The 17,475-nt window shown below is 43.4% G+C and overlaps 1 protein-coding gene across 1 annotated transcript in view; it reads left to right on the top strand.

Annotated features, from left to right (window-relative positions):
* The first annotated feature begins 141 nt into the window (after nt 1-141).
* The window catches only part of LOC110981268 (uncharacterized), a 19,239-nt gene continuing 1,905 nt past the window's right edge, over nt 142-17,475 (top strand). The window contains exons 1-8 of the mRNA XM_022238686.2: nt 142-873; nt 9,318-11,653; nt 12,335-12,403; nt 14,068-14,154; nt 14,716-14,845; nt 15,822-15,945; nt 16,259-16,386; nt 17,138-17,230. Coding sequence (XP_022094378.2) covers nt 843-873; nt 9,318-11,653; nt 12,335-12,403; nt 14,068-14,154; nt 14,716-14,845; nt 15,822-15,945; nt 16,259-16,386; nt 17,138-17,230 — 2,998 coding nt within the window. The 5' untranslated portion in view covers nt 142-842. The remainder of the gene's footprint in view (nt 874-9,317; nt 11,654-12,334; nt 12,404-14,067; nt 14,155-14,715; nt 14,846-15,821; nt 15,946-16,258; nt 16,387-17,137; nt 17,231-17,475) is intronic.

Genomic DNA, 17,475 nt, shown 5'->3' with positions numbered 1-17,475 from the left:
TTGTATTCATAACAAATAATAGCCCTTTTACGTGAACTCCTTCGCTACAGAAGGGTAAACCGTGCGTGGAAAACTGGTTGCGGCGGTGCATGCGTCAATTGAGTTGTTGCTAACTGCACACGGAGAGAAGCTGAGGAAACAACGCTTCGAGACTAATTTGCTTGTGGCATGCAGGTGTTTGCTGATCCTCTGGATTATGCATTGTATTCACATCTATCGGTTTTGTCGTGTATAAAGAACACAAACTTAGGATCTGTCAGCTGGACAAAATTAGGCTGGTTGGATTTTTACCTGGTGCCTCAGTGCTCAGTGGTTCTCTCGGGCATTTTAGATTGCACCCCTGACCTTCCATTGAGGGCGCAAGGAGGTGAAACACACAGCACTCCGAAACCCTTCCACGGTTGTCAGACTTGAATCCAGTCTAATACATTGGGGGCGTGGCAAAGAGACAATGTAGTCGACTGGTATGGTCACAGCTAGCGCGCCACTGTGTGGGATTCACGTCAGGTACTGCTTCTCTGATTGTTGCAGACTTTTAAGGAAATGACGAGTCACCTAGCGTATTGGTATGATTCACATGAGTGCTCCCCTGGCTCATGCAATGTTCTAACCATGCTCTGACGTGGGGGTCTGGTGCTGTGGAAACCAACACGGAAGTTATTATTGGTTGGACGCATTAACGCCACGAGGTTGAGAATAGTTTCGCATGAGCCTCGCTGCGTACACATTCCAAAGGGCACTCGAGCTGCAATTCAGTTTTGAGGGACCGCGCTTGTGCATGTTGTGAGCGATAAGGTGACTTCCCCCCTGGATCGAGTAACACATTTTGTAATCCGACCACAATGGATCGTTTGGCCAAGACGTACATCGTGTGTAAGTATTTAGCGTTATTTCTGTTGAGACTAAACAACCTGGTATAGTTTCATCTTTAAAGGTAATAGTAGAAAGATGTAAAACTCTAAAATGGTTAACTGCGTGAAGTGTTTTGTGCTATAAAGTTGGAGTGAATTAACATTTCCTAAAAAGGCAATGACACCAGGATAGAGTCGGACACTCGTGCATTTTAGCGGTTTTAATAAACTTATTCTTACAGAGTTATAGTCTATCAAAAGTTATCGAAAAAATGTCCAAATCCAATCGAAGCCATAGACTGGAATGCATTGCCATGGATCCGTCAACCTGTATCCTTTGTGATTTGGTGAGTCTATGATGAGTCCATTAAGCAGATTGTAAAATCGCAAATGAAATATGAATATTCCAACAAGACTTTTCTTTTCTTAATCCTCTCACCTTAGACTAGAACTAAATGTATGCAGCGGAGTGCAGACCAGTGTACTTCCTGGTTCGTCCAAGACTTTGGACCCGTGTGAACATTGTTATAAAATCCGTCAATTTCAATTGAGTTGGCCATAAAGTTATATAACTTTTCAGTAAGTCTATATTTACATACAGAGTTTTGTTCAGGCTCTTTCGTGACAGTAAATCTTTCAAGAACGTACATTCGATATGAATGTGTACGAGTTATGCCCGTACGCAAAGTGTAGCTCGAGAGTTTAATAGGAAACATTGAGCTTGCGGTTCAGTTTGGACCCCATCAAGCAGGCCTGTTTTGAGCTGTACAGACATAAATTGACAGTATTTAAGGTCACCCATAAAGATAAGGTTTGAAAATATATATATTTGTGAATGTTCGGTTATACTTTGTGCCTGCCTTCTTTTGATGTGCATTGCTCACGCCAGGCCTGACGACCCCGGCACCTGTCAACGCCGTGCGGTGCTGTGATTTCGCCTCCTTGCTTGGAGGGTCCACCATGTACATACAGTTGCGAGACCATATCACAAACATATGGCATAAACAACAAAGACGTGTGAGTGCCAGATCGATTCGATGGCCGCCTAGTATTACCCTCGATCGAATCATAGATAGGAAAATTTTTTTAAAAACTCAATTCAATACTGCACGTTTGTGACCATCCGGGTTACTAGACACACTTGTGGTAGCATTAAAAGTACGGGAAAAAGACTACCAACAGCACAACATATCGAAGTCAGTCAACATTGTTGTGGTCAGTTACTCCCCATCTTCGATGACCTAATTGACCATTAAAGCGGCTGGTTTGGGAAAAGAAAGATATGTGTGTCGATTTTTAGGAGGTTTAATTTTGTGTTGTTTTGAGAATTGTCCATTGTTTAACGAATGCTTTTGTTTTCCCTATATCAACACCCACACGCTGCATTCGATTAATAAATATTTCAAATTTTGCTCAGCACGCATTCTCATCAGACAAAACCGATAAAGGCGTCTTTCCATAGGTGTGTCAACACTTGCCAAGCATTGCGTATCCGTTGCCGGTAGAACGCAACATATACGTGCGCTATGTTAATTGAGTCAATTTTTGTGTCTGTGAAAGTGAAAACGCATGAATGCGTCGTTCACGCAACGCAGCCCAAAAAAGGTACATATGAAAGGCGCCTAAAAAAGTGAAAATAACACAAGCGGGATGTCCTCTTAAGAACAGTCACGGGAATCAATGGTAACAATTGCCAACCACCTGTGAGTATTGAACGCTCACGTGAGATCAGGCTCATGACTTTGAACACAACCTCTGTGTACTGATGGACAAATATTTTCTTACTCGCATGATAAAAGGTTTTATCAGCCGAGGTTTTATAGATTTGCATTCTTCGTTTTATTTTGTCTTTCCAGTCGGATAACATCAAAACATTTTGAGGACGGTGTGTGTAGAGGGTGGAAGGGTTCTGGTGTAGCATATCATGACCTGCATAGGCCTCTGTAAACTTTGCGAAATAATCCAGGAAATGGAAGGGAAAGAAATGTCAGTTGCTAGACATGACGCAGGAAAATTGGCGATTCCTTGGGGCGCGTTTGCGCAGTTACTCCTGTTAACACGAGTAGGATGCGTGCGCATTACACTTGGGTGCAGGAGTATACTCCCCCTCTATCGAGAGTATACTCTCACTGACCCGCGGGTCGTACTCCAGCCGCTCGAACGCTCAGGAGTATAGGCCTAGTCGTTTTTAACACGAGTAGCTCGCTTGAACGCACGCTTAGAGTGCCATTTGGTAACAAAGGTCGTTATGTGTGATGTATAGGTTAATCCAGCGACCAGATGTAGAGGCTATTACTGATAGACTATCCTATGCGTACGCACGTGACACGCGCGCGTTGCACTTCTCTCAGACCAATAGGGTGTTCTGAATTGCCAAAATGCTCGCACGCGCTCAAGTTGATACCCGTGCACAAGTGTGATGGTCCCGCGGTTATGGCGTCTCCACGGATCTGTCGATACTTGCATACTCAACATTATTTTAGAATTAATAGCGGTAATCTCGAAATTACGAAATGTGCTCTTGGAGACTTGAATTGCGTTGTGGACTACCAAAGTGTGACGTCATTTTCAACCAGTAGTGCAAACGAATGGAGTACGCACGCGCGCTGATTCACACGCTGGTTCTCGCGTTATTGCATTTTACACATATAATGGCGCGCGTGAAGTTGCCACCTTGATACTCTATTGCCCCCCCCCGGGGGCGCGTTGCAGAAGAAACTAAATCATCACCAATGTGATTCCTGTGATATCTGTTGTGTAACTTGCAGGGTTGGCATAACTTCTGAGGTTGAACCTGAACCTTGCCTGCTGGTTGGTGTTTTTTGGACATTGGATCAAGTACGGCACCCTAGATAGTTTTACAATCCATGATTTATTTTATTTTGTTTTATTTCTTTTTCAGTTTTATGTCCCAAATGCGGCAGGGCCTATGCGATTTTGTAACACAGTATGGTTGAATGTAATGTGGGGAGGTTCTCTGGTTTCTATGAGTGGGTGAAAATAACCGAAAAAAAACACGCAATCGTGAAACGTTTGGGGTAAACATGTATTTCATAGGATATAAATAGGTATGTTATGCCGAGCCTGGCATATTAAGTGTTCTTTCGTTCGCTCTTGGTATTAGCGAAACGGGTGATGGAATGTTGGGCCCGAAGCTACTTGTCGTCCGATCTTTTTCACTATTGAAGAATCGGGACACCGCCACAATACAAGCAGGAAACGGGCAAGCCTGCGTCGTGCATTTGTTCCACACCTTACTGATTTTGACGGGAAAACTGTGTTTGTATAAAGTCGGCAATGCATTATTTTCCCTCAGACACGTCATCAGCCTATCCGTTGCATTGATTGTTGACAGTCGCTGACTGGTTCAATGTGGTTCCAAGACCAGAAAAGTCTGAACAGACACTGAGTCAGGTCCCCCCTGCCACGTTATTGATTCGGGTTGAATGTTGCCTGTCTTCTGAAACCCCTTTCCTGTAATTGTTAGACTCTGGAGTTCAAGTTGTAAAGGTCTGGTACATGACTTTTTGTGTATAGTATGTTTTTCTAATTTCCCGCATGACGTACACACTGATTGCACGGTCTTTAACCAGAAAAGAGTTGGGGAGGAATCCGTTCCTAACATCTTTCCCGATATCTCCACAGTGCTTTTTTTTTTAGAGTTGAGTCCCTGGGGTTTTTAGAGTAACTCTTTGCGGTCATTTTTACACCCATTTTGCCAAAAAACAGATAGGCCTATAATCTGTTCTTGCGCAGCGGGCATTTTTCTAAGATGGGTCAGCCGAAAATGTATACTCTTTTTCCACCGCGGTGCTCAGTTTACGCGGGCTGGTACGGCATGCAGCCTTAAACGCACTTCAAATGACTCCATCAACAGAACTCTACGTTTGATTGAGCTCAAACTTTTCATTTGTAACAAGGAGCGTCTTTGCATGCAGACCGGAGTTACGGCAAACTGAATGTGACCTAGGCCTTAAAAATAGAACTGTCTTTGTTTGACGAAAAGCATATTTTGAAAAAAAATTAACTGGGCAGCCTTTGTCTGAAGAGTCTGTAGTTTGACATTTATGCAACCGTCATGCACAATAATTCCTGCACCACAACCAAGATGATCCAGTCGATAGTTCAGGCCCCCTTCGTGCAGGGAACAATGAATCATTCAGATTCTGAGCAAATAGGCCTATTTGTAGTCCAAAATTCCCAAATTTCCCACGCGCGTGTTCACATTACGCCGAGGACAAAGGGGTTGTATAAGTACTGTGGCAGACTCAACTAACCCTATGCTAACGACTTGCCCTTTGACCGAGCCTTGAAGTTGGAGGACATCAAAACGTCACCCCGCCCTACCTGATGTCATCATCGAAAGGCCAAGGTATAGCACAGGGGACTAGTGTATTTGTGTGATGTCCAGCGCTGTACACATACACATCGATAAAGGTTACAATCACAAAGCAGACTAAATTTTACAAACTCCACGTAAAGGAACATACGAGAAGGGACAGACTACAGCTAATTAAAAATTTACATGTGTAAAAAGGATAATGTCATGCAGGTGCTCAACTGTCCCCACTCAAGTGATGCACCCGTATCTACCCCCTTGACAGCTATCAGAGACCTGTATATAGCCGCTGCAGACATTAAAGGTAATGGTATAATGTCTGCTTCGTTAGACACCACAGGCCCCTGGCATGCATGTAATGAGTAGAAAGAAGGATCTTGCAATTCTCTTATCTGCATAATGTAATCACACGGTCAGCGTAAAGGGCACAGGGCCAGTTCTAAGTTCATCGGTAAACTGATAAGGTATCCAGCACCTACAGATAAACAAGACTACATATGCCTGTGCTAGTATGAGCATGGAGGAAGGAGGAAGCATTTGTGTGATTGTAGGGGGTAATCGTAGAGTTTAACGCTGCCCTGAACGCTAGTATTCAGTCGCTGTTTTGGACCTCGTGATTTTTGTTCATTCGCGGTCATCAAGTTAGCCTAATGGGCACCTATTTAAATGCCTTTCCGGTGATCAAGCAGCCATTTTATACTCAGTTAAATAAGCCAGTGTTTTTCATGCTTTACAACTAATAGGTTTGGCCTGCTGTTCCTTCAACTAATCAGACACATTAATCACCATTGGTAATCAAATGCATCGACGCACAATATGCTGATACCTCTTATCGTTCATCGCCATATCTTTAATTTCTCGGTTATTGTTTTCGGGTACAACCTGAAATTCGTGTAGATTGGACTTTTGGAGCTTTGTCTGCCCATGCATGTATCTTTCCTATTCCGAAACGTCCCATCGCTGTGCTTTGCCAGTAGGTCATACTACATCAATTGGACGTTTCTCAGTAAACCTAGCAACTGAAATTGCAGTCGCTAGGTGCAGGCCGTATAGCCAGGAGCTAGTTTCAACGCAAAATGATTCGTGTGGTTAGCCAGTGGTGTAGCCACGGGGGTGGGGGGGGGCGCATGTGCCCCCCACAAATTCCCGGTGCCCCCTAGGTGCCCCCTCCCACTGAAAAAATGGATGAATGGATATTGAACAAGGCTAACAAACACTTGCCCCCGAAAGCCACACCACTGAAAGCTGGTGCCCCCATAAGATACTGGTGCCCCTTTGTGCCCCCCCCCCACTGGTAAAATCCTAGTTACGCCATTGTGCTTGGCAGTTACAAGGTATAAATTCATCAATGGTCCAGGACTGCCTGGTCTTAAATGCGTAGGCCTCAACTCGAGGAAATAAGGAAGTTTGGGATTGGACGCAAGTAGCTTCTGAAACGTCATTCTGAAATCCTCCGGAGAAGTCGAAAGTATTTCCCCGTAGGTTTACGGTTGTTTACTTACAAGTAATAAACACTACTTGGTGGACGAAAATAATCAGGCCTACACTGCATCACTAGACTTCTATTTCTTCAATCGGAAGATGTGAAATTAACATCAATATGTGAGGCAAACACAACGCCATGGTTCACGCTGTCGTAATTAGAATGGGACTGCACAGAAGTTAAACATTGAAGGAGTGGTTATTAGTGTATTACACGATACTCCAGTTTAGATGCATTGCAAAGAAAGAAGAACGTGTCGCCCTTTGTTGTGGATACTTGCTTGAGCAACTCATTCCTGAGATATTCGCTAATATCATTGGTCGAGACAAGAGCAAATTTGATTCAGGGCTATAATTTTATTTGGCGCCTGATCTATCGAATCGAGCCACAAGCTTCTGGCGCATCTAAGCTCAGTTGAATGCCCCATTGAAATGATGACAGTGCGACCGTCCAATTTTTTGGCAACACGCCATGCATTCGTCACAGTCTAGGGAGTTGAATGAAAGGAGCTAAGACCTGACTCCATAGGTTTCAAACAAAAGATGCTCCTGCATATCGGTGAGAAATGCCACGCTCTTTTTATCTGAATTGACATTTGATATATATCCTATTTCAAAACCTTCTTTTTTCCTTTCTACCCAGTGGGAACATTTATTCACCATACCATACAAAAAAATCAGTTGTGTTCACAATAATAAGAGGAAAGAACTTTAGAAAGGTTTTTTTTCTGACATCGAATTAAAAAGAGCGGTAATGCCAAAGCCAAAAGATTAAATGAAGTGCACTTTAGGTTTTGTTCACTTATGCTCCAAAAATAGTTTCAGTATTCAAATGTGGATGAACATTCGGGATATCCTTAATCCGTTCACTCATCTGATTCTAAAAAGGAGATTAGTAACTCATGTAAGTACAACAAGAGTTTCGCTATGTACTTTATAAAAGGAATACAATTTATTAAATATTCCCCAATGTCAGGCAGATAGGAATTTACATCCAAAATTCCACGAGTTTTAACATACACTGAAACCAGCGTGTATCTGTCGCAGTAGGATCTAAGATAGTGCACAAGACTCCAACCATTTGGTAAGTGGAAACTAAACTAAACTCAACTAAAGGCCGGCTCATTCTTGAGGCAAAAGCGAACACGGACGCCAATTTTTTTTTTACGTCAGATCAAATAATCGCATTGCGAATTCGTAAAAGTTGAAAACATGCATGCCAACTCGAGCAGAATTTCGCTTCCAATTTTTCGTGATGTCAAATTTGTTTCGCTTTCGCGTTCGCTTGCAGTGAAAAGAAGACTTTATTTTACCATTAAGGCCCTGTATCGGCCTCATGGTCAGATCGAGCATTATAAGATCACATTGTCGCAGTGGCAGAGCGTTCTGGCTCTCAAACCTTGACAGGTACAATACGCAATACGCGCATGAAGAAAAAAATCAGGTAGTACATGGACGACACCAACTTCCATCGCATCGTAGCTCACGGAAGCGCTAAGCCACATACACAACCTCTGGCTGTTTCCACCCTCGATCTATGTTTCAAACATAATATTGTCCTAATGGCAGAGTGGGAACCTCAAAATATCGACCCCCATCGCGGATAGCATCAGTAGAGTTTGCAATTATACGAAGATTGGTCCGTTGATAACCCCTTTCCGTCGGCCATTTCGAGTCTCCAAGTTACTCTTTGGTCCAGAGGTTCAGTTTCAGAGTTGGGTGCAAAGAAATCAGCGGCGTGGACACTTTCTGCCACAACAAGATCAAGGATTACAAATGCATTTCCACATCAGTTTTCTACGGAGTTCTGAAAATGCCATCCGACTTGTCGACATCCTGACTTATTTTTTTGTCGAGATGACGACATAACACAGGCAAGATGTCGACTTCCTGAGATAAATTGTTCTATGGTAACGACATCCCGCAAGTGTTATGTCTACTTCACTACTTGTAATTGTCCCTTTGTACACATGGTAAGTTAAGGAGGTCCAGAGCATCTGTAACGTGGGCTCGGATGTTTCTTCCACGGTCCTGCGTTTATCTGAGTTCATGGTAGGTCAATCTCATGTACTTAATTTAACAATGTCGTCATCCCATGATAAATTATCTCACAATGTCGACATCTTGCCTGTATTATGTCGTCATCCTGAGAAAACAGATGTCAGGATCTGAACAAGTCGGATGGCACTTCTAGAGCTCAGTAGCTTCTCTCATTGTTGTCTTCAAGGACCTTGAGAAAAATACAGAGCGTATGGCACGCTCATTGCCCCACGCGGCCTATTTTGAAAATTTTTGTTCACGACTGGCGATTCTTAAAGATTTCCATATCCCCACCACTGTTAGTTCAGAGTTGATTTTTTTTTACAGCTAGCCCAATTTTTTCTCAAGTTTTGAAAATAGATCATACAACTCTACACAGAACAACAAAAGGTTTGTGCTCTGAACTGGGGTACTGGTGCAAGTGTTTGTTTAGTTAAACCACATCTTAAACCACAGTTTTTTTTCGCTTCTTTGCTACCGGTCCATGTTTAATCTTTTGCTTCTCTTATTGTTATATCTCAATTGCTAATGCTTGCCATCATCAATACAATTAAAGTGCACTTCCCTCTCTCCCTCCCTCTCTCTCTCTCTCTTATATTAAATAGTTGGAGTCAGTCTCATGCTGGCAGAAGTCGTTGCACAAGATCGAACCTACATTGCGACTTTCAGTATGGCAGGGGCGTCAGGTAACGTGACATTCGCGCAAGGTCCAGGTGCCAACACGACCATCTATCTCGCCATGTCTCTACCTGCCGGCACGTACAACTGGACTGTCCACGAGCGACCTAATTTATACGACCAACGACCGCCTTGCAATGAGATTTTCACTGGGGGCGTCTTGGCAAGTGGCGGCGACCTCACAGCTGCCCACGGCCAGCTAACGGGCGGGACGAACGTGATGGCAGAGTTCGGTAACGACCAGCTGAGGCTGATGGGTACAAATAGTCTTTCCGGTCGATCCCTGGTCTTAGAGGACACTTCGTCTGGTGCCGTCATCTGCGCAAACATCCTCGACTTTGACACTGACGTGGTGACAGCGGTGGCAAAATTTATGTCGCCGTTTGCTGGGACAGTAACGTTCCGTCAACGACAAGACGATCCATCTGCACTTACTAGTATTCTAGTGGATCTGTATGATGTGTTGGGACCTTTAGAAGCGGTCTCATACCGTTGGGGAATTCACTCTGTCGAAGAGTACAATAAAAACATGGACCTTGAACAGCGATGCAGTAACACCATGCCGGCCATTTTCAACCCGACTGGTGCCGATGCGTCTTCCTGTCAATCCGATGAACACAGCACATGTCCCATTGGAGGACTTTCGGGTAAGTTCGGAGATGTGACGGTGAATCCGGTGTCTTCGAGTAGAACGCGGTATTACATCGACACTAATCTACCTTTGGGACAGGACGGCAATTCGGTGCTGGGGAAAAACTTGGTGTTCGCAGATAGCAGTGGAACCTTCATTGCCTGCTCACCCATTCAGGTTTTGCCGTCCAAAACCGTAAGTGCCGAAATCAGCGTGTCGGGGGTGAATGGGAGCTTGGAGTTCCGGCAGCGTTCCCCTTACGACGCCACTCACATCTCGGTCAATCTAGCCAACCTCCAGGGATTGGCCGGAGGCTACCATGTCCACGAACAGCCAGTGAAGGGACGGATCAACAAGGATGACCTACCAGCGAGCAATGACAACGTCGGAGGGCACTACAACCCCTTCGGTGTGGACGCCGGAGGGTCACCCAGTCCGGGAACGGGCACCCACGACCAATATGAGGTAGGAGATATCAGCGGGAAATTTGGAAGATTAACTAGTATGGACGCCTTCTCAGATCAGTTCGTCGACTGGAATATGCAGCTTTTTGGAAAGTACAGTGTAATCGGACGTTCTATCGTTATCCACAAAGAAGAGGCAAACGCACGCTGGGTCTATGGCAATATAGGCTACCCGACCGAAGTCACAACAGTCAAGGGGGATTTCAGCTCTGTCGTGGCGGGTGAGATTGTTTTTCGTCAGGACGCCGCCGATCCTTTTTCAGATACGACCATCTTCGTAGAAGTCACACACGCTGACGGCTCAGACACAACGAGCAACCATAATTTCCACGTTCACGACAAACCGATCGAGAATGACTACGTCTCCGCAACTGACCGATGTGCCAGCGCGGCGGCACATTTCAATCCGTTCGTCGACGTTGACAACGGCTACGACCAGTGCAACTTTACAAACCCATACCGCTGTGAAGTGGGTGATCTCTCGCAGAAACTAGCAACGATTGACATTCCGAGTGTATCCAGCGGCAGCAATAAATATTTTTTTACGGATCCCCTCCTTCCCCTAACCGGATACTATTCCATCTCAGGCAAATCTGTAGTCATCCATACGTCTGAGAGAGGTGCTCCGAGATATGCTTGCGCCAATCTCTACTGTCTCCCGACTGTTTCTGTACAAACACGCGAGTGGGTAGGCGGTCCAGTAATTAGTGGCTCAGTTGCGCTCTCGCAGGCTTCCAGGTTCGATCAGGCTAAGATCAGCATCGAGCTGTCGGGACTTGATCAGCGGGCCGGCGGATGGCACATCCACGTGCTTCCGATAGATCCCAACAACCCCGACGGGCCGTGCAGTGCTGCATCTGTTCAGGCTCATTTCAACCCATTTGGCGTCGTGGGATCTCCTGCAACTGGCACCCACGATATGTACGAGGTTGGGGATTTGAGTGGTAAGTTTAATTCCCTCGCTGGTGTCGGAAGCATCTCAGATGTATACATGGATACCAATCTGGATCTGACGGGGCCAAGGAGTGCAGCTGACCGATCCATTGTCATACACAGGGACGACTCGGAAGGCTCCCGAATGGTCTGTTCTAATGTTTATCACTCCCTGACCAATGAGGATTTCCACCTCGTGGCCCATGCTACATTCCAGGGAGGCGTCGTAACTTTAGTAAGTGTATTTCTTTAGCTTATTTACAATCATACTCGTTTGAAAGCAGGTTAACCTTCCGTTGATTGCAATGGCTTGCATTTTGAAAAATGTCGTATAAAAGACAGTGCTTTATTTGTTTATTTAATGACTTAATAACTGGTGCCAAGACTCTCGACGACTGCTATAAGGTACTAATCTAAAAGTTACCAAACTGTCTTGATACTTTGAAGGAGCTTAGGAGCTTACCACCCTTCGCTTTTCTTGCTGTAATAAGACTCTAGGCGCATTACCATTGAACGAAATTGAAGTTCTATGACACTGAAGGCAAGACGAGCGAAGTTTTTAAAAACTTAGTGAAACATGAGCACAGGGTGTCTTATATGACACACTGTTTGAAAGTAAATCCATGTTTGATGTGATATTTCAAATTTGGCACCACGTGAGCTGTATCAAAATGACTGCGCTGCGAAAATACCAAAATAATGGAAATATCGCGTGCGTATATAGAAGCCTATAGCTTCAATATGAAATATTATACGGGCTTTTTGCTTTCCCGTAGACGTGCGTGCGAGCCGTAGCCCAGTTATTCTCAACGGAATGCCTAATAGCGGTTAGCCTTTCATCTTTTCCGTGATGCACTTGCTTACACTGCCTTGTTCGTGTCCTTGACGACTTTTTACATTCCCACTCTTCTCACAGAAACAAATTCAGTTTGCGTGCGGTTACCAAGGCGACACGAGCTTGGAAGTGGACTTAACCGCGGTAGAGGTGAGTAACGCGATGTTTGAGTCCTATCAAATGAAAAAAAACTTCACCCTATCACTCTTAATGACGACGACAGCATTATGTCATCGGGACCAGCGTAGTATTTTGAGTAAATTGATTTGGTAAGCCGTTTTAACACCATGACCACGCTCTGGCCAGTGGACGTGTCCACAGTATTTTGGTAGTGTGCCCATTAGCACAGCACGCATTTTGACTCCCGCATATTTACATTATAATAGTAATGCCCGTGTAATGTGCACAGGTCAAAAGTCTCGCTGTGAATTCAAAGTACTACTTTTTATATTCAAAAGTAGAATTATCATTAATTGTCATTAATTTCTCCTGTCCATTCGATACGCCTGTTAGTTGCGTCCCCCGTGTTCATAGTTTGCCTGTTAGAAATGAGAGTCAAATGGGCAGTGATGTAGTCGAGTACTTTTTGAGAACCAAGTTTTCTACCAATTATTTAACTAGTTGGAGGGAACAAAGCTGAAGTACATTGGCATTTAATGGTGCATGTATAAAGGTAAGATTACAAAGCAACATAATGACTTCAGACCACCACTGTTTGATTAAAATTAACTTTTTAGAACAAAAGAACTCGGAAAGTTCTCGGCCGAGTACTTTTCTCCTTAAAACTTAAATTTTACACAACTGGGAGTGTATGTAGTCTAACATTTATTTTGTAATCTTACCTCTGCACATTTACCATCAAATGCCTGTGCACTCTGGCCTTATTCCCTCTTAGCCAGTTCAGTATTTTGCGGAGAACATTGGTACTCGGAAAGTACTCGACTACAACACTGCAAATGGGTAAAAAGGCAATCCAAGTATAAAACGGAGCTAGGCTGATTTGTGGTCGATGCCTACCCTTCATCCGAACATGCACAATATGATGTCCCAGGTTTCGAATTACCAGAGCTTTCTGTTATTGCTCAGGCCTATCCAGCTTCCTGAGACCGATTTACTACTTGCTCATTATTTCCAAAATCCACAGATGACAAGGTAATTAAGTCTGCTTAGTTGTAATAAAACTTGCTTCCGAGAGAAATGCGTTGTAATGAACCAGTGAGAAGAACAGTGGGTTTTGAGACTTTCTTACAGTACGATCGGAGGATGCTGTCAACGTTTTTATACCTCTGCCCGGTTGTTACCATCTGGTAAATGCCTCTGATAATCTTTCATTTTAGTCGGAGCAACGGAAAGTTTACTTCAGCACCGTCGGAACGGAGCTTGTCTTTTGACGACAGCTGTCCCTCTTGATGTTCATATTTATTAATTTTGTCAAACTTTTCCCGAGGCAAGTCTTTTCAGTCGAGTTGATGGCCCAGCCACAAAGCGATTTTAATCATTCTTTGGCTTCTCCGAGTCGCTCCATTGAACCCATACATAGGCCGCAGGCATCGGTGTTCTTAGGCCCTATTCTGCGCAGGTGCATTCACCAATGAGCTGGTTAGCGTTGTGTGCTTCACTAAAGCCTTGCATATCGTGTAGCTGGAAAGCAGTGGAGTAATTCGAAGCTTTCCCCAAAATGGAGGTTGAGAAAGGGAGGAACCTGATTGTTTTTGGTAGGCCCCCGACCTTTTCGTAGGCCCTGGCACATTGTGCACTGTGCAAATTAGACAAGCAGTGTATCAGATTTGTCCTTCATTCTGCTCTTTTTGCAGGAAAACGTTGAGCATAGATTGGAGATTCCCCAAAGAATATGCGCCGACGATGGCATCTACAACCCGTACGAGATTTCCGTTGCTGTGGTGAGGGATCATTGGTCAAACGCGAGGTGGTTGTCACCTGGGTTATTGAAATTCCATTCCGGGTTTCCATACTGAAAACTTTTTAAAAATAGACAAAGTTTTGTTAACATTTTGGCTCCCGAAATAAAGGTTCAACCAGGCAGTGCAAATAAATGCCAAACTTGAGACTACAGAAGAGTTTGAAGCATGCTCAAAAATGTTGTGTTTTTCTTTGGGTACCTTTAAAAGTGCGCTTTCTCTGATTCCAAATAATTGGGGATTTAACTTTCTGTCATTCAAACCTTCAGGTTTTAGTTAGTTTAAAGTGAAACTGTGCTGACTTTGTAACACTCTGCGTTCACTGAAAAAAAGAAACTATTTACGTTGTTATATATTGATATTTTAATTTTTTATTATTATTGATTTTTTCAACTCAATTGCTTAGCATTATTGTATCGCCTATATTCTCTCTCCTACTTTTGTTATATTTCAAATGTTCATTGTTCGGAAAAAAAGGGTACCTTGAGTGCCCTGCGCCAATTTAGTAAAAAAAAAAATAAACAATAATGCCTTATTTCACAGGACCAGTGTTCAATAAGTCGCATGAGACTATGTGCTGTGGGAGATCTCGCGTCGAAGCACGGCACGGTGAACGGCACCCAACGAACTCTGTTTACCGACATCAACCTGCCGCTCTTCGGATTACATTCGGGTTAGTTCCCAGCAACGGTGTCAGGGAGACTTCTAAAATCTACCCCAGCTTTTGTCCACTACTTAAGTTCTGGACACAATCGGGAATCCTCTTTGAGGAAATGCACACAATGAAAACGTGATTACGAACAAATCCTTCCCTCAAAGTAACAGTAGCATATCCAGCAGCGGGGATGATGTTGCCTCCAGGCTTGTTGGCCATTTGTTTATAAGGAAATGAAAGCGCCAGAATTTTGGAACACTGCTGTATAGCACTGTATTATTATTATTACTATTATTATTATTTTTTTGGGGGGGGGTTACGCGTTCAAAACATTTGGACAATCGGTTTCAGAACAAATCGCGATTTTGTCCCCGGCGACTCAAAACCTCTGCTCGCCACTGCAAAGTAGGAATATACTTGTCGAAAAATAAATTTTGTTCCTCGGGACAAAATACGTACATTTTGTTCCCTTGAAATCATAATTCGTGCCCTCAAGTCTTGTTGTTCCTTGGAAATAGTGGACAGCATCGCCCATATCAAAAGTCCACTTTATCCTTGCCAGTGGCACCTCCTTTGTTGTCCATCTTATCGAACTGCACAGAGCAAGCGAGAGAAAATTTATTGAGAGTTAAACGGGTCCTCTTTCAGTGTGGTGTAGTGGAGTCCATGACAAGTCACCGTAAGTCCATCATAATTCCAGCATCAGGTCATCACATGCTATTCAAAAATGATCTGTTACAAAAGAAATTCTTTGTTAGTGTTCACCCTGTTACTTATGCCTGGCCATGTGAGAGGACTTGGGACGGACTCAACTATCTGATAGGAGAAAAATATGTAAACAATTCGAGGGAACTAACTTAATAATCAGAGGGGTCAAAATAAATATTCCCGGGGAACGGGATGTTACAGCAAGGGAACAGAATAATACGCAAGTCCAACATGGCGACGCCACTGTTACCAACTTCCCGATCACGTGATTCTCTTATTTTGACAGTGATTGGCCGTCTTCTCAAGATCACGGCAGCAGGTGGAGATGGGTTCTGCTCTATGATAACACCCGATGCATCCTCTGGAAAGAAGGTTACCCATGTGTTCCCATCAACTACGACATTTAACGTGTAGGTTTTTTAATGAATAAAATTATTAGAAAAGATATGGAGTATTTTAGTGTAATGTTTTAGTGGTTCAAATGATTCATTCCTTCATAATGAAAATGTATTCGTTCATTAGAAAGGGATGTCTATACCGTCTTTATTGTGTTTTAAAGTTTCCAAATTTGTCCTGATGACGGTGGAGATTAGAACTGCGCTTTGATTAACTATTGTAATGATTGAATTTCTGGAACCTCCTTTTTAGCTGAGGGGCTTGTCTCACGTGAAGTTGAAAATTTGCCCAATTTTTATCGAGGACCATACTTTTTGAACCCTCAAGGTATGATTTCCGGGTGACTGTTGCCCTTGCAATTGCTGAAGGCCGTCAGTGGCAGGTCGTGACATCGGAGGAGCCTGTCCAATCAACAGAGTTCCCTAGTTGTACCTCATTGAGCTTTTGGGTTATAGGTGAGTAACAGTGTCCGAGTGTTGAAATATACACGTATGGAAAGGTTACAAGGGGTGCCAGTCTGTAAAATAGGCCAACTGATAAATTCCCCTGTGAACTTCATTATCCACCCCAACTTGCTCATATGCTTGTCAATTTTTGACGGATATGCATCATCGGGGGAAGTGCTTTGGCAAAATAGTGCCATTGTTTACTTTCTCCTTGATTTCACTGAAGGTTCGAAGCTTTTTTTACCCCTTCACATCCTAATCATGTCGCACAAATGAAATAACTTTGACTCTTTACTCAATCTTCACCTCTTAGAAAAAAACTCTACATTAAATTTTAATTGTGTTCAGAAATGTGTCATGTAGATCTTTCTGAGGCTCCAATAAAACTATACCGAGTTTAGTATTTGACTAGGCTTAGATCTATAAAATATAAATTAGACATGAAGATTGAAATGGATCGCAGAATTACTGGGTCTTCTTCCAGTATAACCATTTTAGCACACCCACTCAAGTTTACCAGGGTTGCTATGAAATGGTCACTGTATTCTTTAGTCAGGATATTGTTAATTAGCCTGTCTGATCCTTTTCAAAGCTCAATAAGATAAGATAAATAAGATAAAGTGAGAGCACCGACGGTGTATATATTTTTTTATCTATATTCGCATCACGTTGCTACGCAGCCCTTCCATATTTCTTTGATCCGTTTCAAAGGCTAGTTTCGTAGGACATTCACCGAAGATCATTTTATGTTTTTCCACAGGTCCAAATGCTGACGATTTGGTTACTGCGTTTTCAAAGGCCGTCAAAGAAGGCAGTCTGGGTTCATATAATCCCACTGATCTGTGCTCAGCAGGTGATTGATGATTGTCAAAAAATTTAGTGCCGTATCCAGGTCTTGGGCCTGGGGGGACAAAAATTGTTCCTTTGGTTCAGTTGTTAATTTTAATGTCATCAGTAAAAGAATCCTAACCTTCCAAATAAAGGTGCACGGCGGTACCGTTTCTAACAAAAACTTGCCCCAAAAAAACCACATGAAAGCTGGTGCTTTCAAGTCCTTAAACTAAAATTTAAAAAGGAAAGAAAAATTTGTCAGCATGT

The sequence above is a fragment of the Acanthaster planci genome, linkage group LG13, assembly GCF_054643075.1.
Source record: "Acanthaster planci isolate LZ-2023a linkage group LG13, COTS_SCS, whole genome shotgun sequence".
NCBI lineage: Eukaryota > Metazoa > Echinodermata > Asteroidea > Valvatida > Acanthasteridae > Acanthaster > Acanthaster planci.
This window is presented reverse-complemented; position numbering and strand designations above follow the sequence as displayed.